This window comes from Vollenhovia emeryi, unplaced genomic scaffold (genome assembly GCF_000949405.1).
Source record: "Vollenhovia emeryi isolate VEMERY1.0 unplaced genomic scaffold, V.emery_V1.0 DF941028.1, whole genome shotgun sequence".
Taxonomy (NCBI): Eukaryota; Metazoa; Arthropoda; class Insecta; order Hymenoptera; family Formicidae; genus Vollenhovia; species Vollenhovia emeryi.
Window position 1 is genome coordinate 1288 of NW_011965338.1, and position 5024 is coordinate 6311.

Genomic DNA, 5024 nt, shown 5'->3' on the forward strand with positions numbered 1-5024 from the left:
ATTTCTTTACTCAACCAACAAAACTGAATACTTTTTACGCACGTCCTTTCGCTTGCCGTGCTATGACGAGACAGACGGACTCCTCTCTCTCCCTCTCTCACGCCCTCTGGCCCAAAACTCCCTCTACATTATCGCGGACCTCTCGGTACTAACACCGATCGATAACTCGGTCGAACACGGAATATAATTTCCTAACATACTGCCCCCCTGGAAAGCTGGAGGCTTTCTAGTATATAAGTGTGACATAAACATAAAATAAGTACAAGAGGTGGGTACATGAGAGAAGAGAAGAAAAAATATAACTAAAAGTGAAAATGAACATAAACGCATAAACTAAATTGTAACGCAATACATAGTACGATTGAATTAAATTGATACAATCTTCTATTCTTCGTGGACTTCTTTCTCTGGGGTTGATTTCTCTTCTTGCCAGGGTAATATGCAGAGTTTGGTAACAGGTCGCTTCAAGAAGCGATAACCGGAACATTTTAACGTAACGACCCTTGTTACGCCATCTTTCCCAGGATGTATATCCGTAATTCGTGCCATAGGCCACCTGCATGGTGGAGAGTGGTCCTCACGAATTATTACCAAGGTACCTGGTTTAAAACATTCGCCTGATGCATCATTCCATTTATTTCTGGTTTGAAGTTGATGTAAATACTCCGTGCGCCAACGGTTCCAAAAGTGTTGGACCAATTGCTGCAAATGTTGATACCGATCCAATCGATTCGTGTTGACGTTGGTGAGATCTTCTTGCGGTAATGCAGCCATGGTATCTCCAATCAAAAAATGTGCTGGAGTTAATGGAATAAGATCATAAGGATCTTCTGACAAGGGGGATAACGGTCGTGAGTTCAAACAGGATTCTACTTGTGTCAACACCGTGTACAATTCTTCATAAGTTAGAGAGGTATTAAATAATATTCTATTAAGATGTCGCTTTGCGGATTTAACCACACTTTCCCATAAACCTCCAAAGTTTGGAGCTGATGGAGGATTAAAATGCCAAAGAATCCGGTCCTCTCCTAAAAAATTGGTTACATTTTCTTGAAATTCAATTTTAGACAGTTTATCGTACAGTTCAGACAATTCAGTTTTGGCTCCGACAAAATTCGTACCGTTATCGCAGTAAATATGTTTACATTTGCCACGTCTGGCGATAAACCTACGAAGACAATTTAGAAATGCATCTGTACTCATATCAGTCGCAAGCTCTAAATGTACCGCTTTGGTAACTATACAGACGAAAACGCACATATAAGTTTTAATATTGGCTGGCCCACGGACTCGCGATTTTACATAAAAGGGGCCCGCATAATCCAATCCGCAACCATAAAATGCTCGGTTTGGTGTAACTCTATTAGTTGGAAGATCGCCCATAATATATCTAGCTGGCTTAGGGTTTGCTCTGAAGCATTTACTACAAGACATTATTGTTCGTTTGGCTAATGCCTTCCCTGAAGTTATCCAATATTGAGTTCGCAATGCAGCTAAAAGTAATTGGGGTCCAGCATGTAACATACGAAAATGACGGTGTCGCATAATTAGCAACGCAAGTGGATTCAAATGTGACAATATAATGGGATGTCGTTGTTCATATGGCACTGGCGCATTACATAGTCTACCCCCTACTCGGAGTATGTTTTCCTTATCTAAAAACGGTTGCAGCTTAAGAATTCGACTTTGGTTCGGAATATGTTTATTTCCTCTTAAATTCCTAATCTCGCATGCAAAGTCCTGCTGTTGAGATATCGAACTAGTGCCCTTGTACCTTCATCAAGTTCGTTTGCATTGAGCGCCCCCACTAATCTCTGATTACGTTGGACTCGGGTATTTTTTATAAATCTAATGCAATACGAGATCACTCGTGTTAATTTTGATAATAGTGAGGATCTAGTTAAAAGGTAGGACAAGTCAGGTTTAGCTTGGATCATCAGTGACTGATATTTTCCTTGACGGATCTCTGGTATTACTTCGGGTAATTGCACCGGTTGTATAGGCCAACGTTGCTCGTCCTCCGACAACCATGATGGGCCCTTCCACCACAAGTCGGACTGGACTAATTCTGAGGCCTCCATACCCCTTGATATTATATCTGCTGGATTATGATGTGTCGATACATGCTGCCATCTATTTGTGGTGAGTTCTTGTATTTCTCCAACCCTGTTGGCCACAAAAGTATTCCACCGTGAGGGGTTTCCTGCAATCCAATGTAGTACTATTTCTGAATCACTCCACCAGTAGAATCTGGTTTTGTCGATATTTAACGCATTTCGAATCTTCTCGGAAAGTCTTGCTAGTAACACCGCGCCATTAAGTTCCAATCGGGGAAGAGTGACCGTATGTAGAGGTGCTACTCGTGACTTTGCTGCTAATAAACGTACAGTATGATTGCCTTGTTCATCTGTAGCTCTTACATAGATGCATGCTCCAAATGCTCTCTCTGAAGCGTCACTGAATCCATGAAGTTGAATAGTATCTGCGTCCCCTCGGCGTGCTTGTCTTGGTATTACGATGTCCTCCAGATTCCTCAACTGGGTTTGATATTGAGTCCATGCGGTGTAAATCTCCTGCGGAACTGTTTCATCCCAGGTTAGTTTTAACTGCCACAATTTTTGTAACAACATTTTAGCGCGTACCGTAACTGGGCCCACCAATCCTAAAGGGTCAAAAATTTGAGCAACAGCCGATAGAATGGTTCGTTTTGTAACCTTCTGAGAATATTTGATCCGTAAAGAAAATCTTAAAATGTCGTGTTCTGGATCCCATAAAAGTCCAAGTGTTTTAGGGTCCTTGAGATCCTGAAAATGTTTCGGCTCGCTGTCCTCTACTGACTCCTCGAGAATTTTACCCTCATTACTTGCCCATTTCCTTAATTCAAACCCATAGTCCTTGAACACTGTAGCTAAAGTCGCCTTTAGACTCTTAAGGGCATCAAAATCGTCGTCTCCCGTTAGCAAATCGTCCATGTAAAAGTCATGTAGTATAGTATGGCTACTCCTGCCGTTGACAATCCTTGCCGATTTGTATACATCGTGTAGCTAGGTGTGGAGCGTCCGCCATTCCATATGTGAGTGTTTCCAATTGAAAGACTTGTACCTCATCTTCTGGATTCTCTCTCCAAAGTATTAATTGAAGTTTCTGTTGCTCAGGATGAATCCTTATCTGCCGATACATTTTCGTAATATCTGCAGATAGTACGTAGCGCCATTGTCGAAAACGTACCAGATGATAAATTATCTCTTCTAGGAGGTTAGGTCCTGTATACTGTACATCGTTAATGGATAATCCTGTGGAAGTCTTACTGGATCCGTCGAATACGACTCTTACTTTTGTCGTCGTGCTGTTCTCTTTCGTGACTGCATGATGTGGTAAGAAATATACTGGGTGTAATTCCTTAATTTTGTCTTCAGAGATTCTAGACATATGTCCCAAGTCTTCATACTCCCTCATAAATCTCCGATATTGTTTTTTTAAGTCTGAATCTCTCGAAAATTTACGCTCCATCGCGCATAACCTCTTCATGGCTGTTGTACGTGACTCACCCAACTCCAATACGTTATTTCGCAGGGGCAAACTCACAACAAACCGACCACTCCTGTCCCTGGTCGTGGTTTCTTCAAAGTAGGATTCACAAAATTGTTCCTCCTGAGACCATCGCCTTGACGGTTGCGCCGGACATTCTTCCGTCTCCCAAAACTTGGCGACTTGTTCTGATAATTGTTGCGTGGTTATCATGTAGCATCCTTTCCTCGGGTCGGAAACTATTCGTTGAGTAGGTACCGATACAGAATACTAAAATCCAACCCAGTTTGGTTTTTTGTAGCATTGATCGTGTATAGGGCAATTTAATTTGGCCTACACATAAATGATCCCAGAAGATTTCACCTCCTATAAGTAGATCCACTCTATTCGACTTATTGAAGTCTGGATCCGCCATTGTTATATTGGGGGGAATATGAAGTGCTGAAATGTCCATAGTCATGTTTGGCATGTCTTCCGAAATGGTTGATACTACGAAGCATGTGATCGAGGCCTTATATCCATTATGTTGAGATCCAATCTGTACTTGAGCCTTATATTTAACAACTTTATTCCACGTTTCTAATCCTCCAATGTTATGATGAATGGGAACTAATGGTATCCACAAGCGTTTGCATAATCTCATTGTAATGAAATGAGACTGAGAACAATTATCTAATAATCCTCTACCGACCTGTGGTTGTCCCCTTGAATCAAAAACATTAACTTGAACTGTACCGAGTATCACCTTCGGTTCTCCTTGTTCTCCGTCCTTCATCATCATCGTAGTACTACTGGTTGTCGTCCTAGTTTCCTCTCCTGAGGTGTTAGCTGTTCCTTTTCCTTGCTGAGTACTTTGCTCGATGTGGAGTAGAGTATTATGCTTCAAAGGGCATTTCTTGCAGGGTCCAAGTGTGCAATCTACGTTGCGATGTTTACCCTTTAAACAATTAAAGCATAATTTGTTTTGTTGCACTTTCGAAATCCTATCCTTGACGGACAAATTTGTAAATTGTTCACAGTTGTATAAGTAATGGGATGCCCCACACATTGAGCATTTTAGTGTATCCGCCGTTACATATGTTGCACTAGATGATCCTTTTGATTGTCGTCCTTGTTTAAGTCCCTTTTGTGTTGTAGATGTTTCCGCGCCTGAATTTGTGATAGTACTTCGTTCCGTGTTCCTTTCTAAATACTTACGTTGTTTTGTAAGAAATTCCATCATCTCCTTTAAAGTAAGTTTCTTCACGTTCAATGTATACTTATCCCATTCTCGTTTAGTAAATACATCCAATTTAGTAGACATCAAATATATTATTACCGTATCCCAGTGATCTGTGGGCTCGCTCAATACCTTTAATGCCTGTAAATTATTTTGTACATCATCTATTAATTGTTGTAACGCCGTACTTGAACCTTTAATCATTGGTTTTAATTCAAATAACGCTTTTACATGATTAGCTACCCGGGAAAAAATGGAGGAGATCTGACCATATCTG

At 41.0% G+C, this 5024-nt stretch overlaps 3 protein-coding genes across 3 annotated transcripts; all 3 read right to left on the reverse strand.

Moving 5' to 3' along the window:
* Positions 1-384: 384 nt before the first annotated feature.
* LOC105571211 lies at positions 385-1434 on the reverse strand. The gene has a single exon (XM_012028681.1). It carries the CDS (start codon positions 1432-1434, stop codon positions 385-387), a length of 1050 nt encoding a protein of 349 aa, XP_011884071.1.
* Positions 1435-1712: 278 nt separating this feature from the next.
* LOC105571212 lies at positions 1713-2972 on the reverse strand. The gene has a single exon (XM_012028682.1). It carries the CDS (start codon positions 2970-2972, stop codon positions 1713-1715), a length of 1260 nt encoding a protein of 419 aa, XP_011884072.1.
* Positions 2973-2997: 25 nt separating this feature from the next.
* On the reverse strand, positions 2998-4951 carry LOC105571213. The gene is made up of 2 exons (XM_012028683.1): positions 3866-4951; positions 2998-3798 (listed from the first exon to the last, which is right to left on the reverse strand). Exons 1-2 carry the CDS (start codon positions 4949-4951, stop codon positions 2998-3000), a joined length of 1887 nt encoding a protein of 628 aa, XP_011884073.1.
* Between the last annotated feature and the right edge of the window lie 73 nt (positions 4952-5024).

Coding starts and splice junctions, on each gene's coding strand:
- LOC105571211 (XM_012028681.1), bottom strand. CDS start 1,434: ATGTCTTGTAGTAAATGCTTCAGAGCAAACCCTAAGCCAGCTAGATAT.
- LOC105571212 (XM_012028682.1), bottom strand. CDS start 2,972: ATGGACGATTTGCTAACGGGAGACGACGATTTTGATGCCCTTAAGAGT.
- LOC105571213 (XM_012028683.1), bottom strand. CDS start 4,951: ATGATTAAAGGTTCAAGTACGGCGTTACAACAATTAATAGATGATGTA. Junction 3,799..3,865: donor TCTTCTGGGATCATTTATGT/GTAGGCCAAATT, acceptor GTTGGATTTTAG/TATTCTGTATCGGTACCTAC.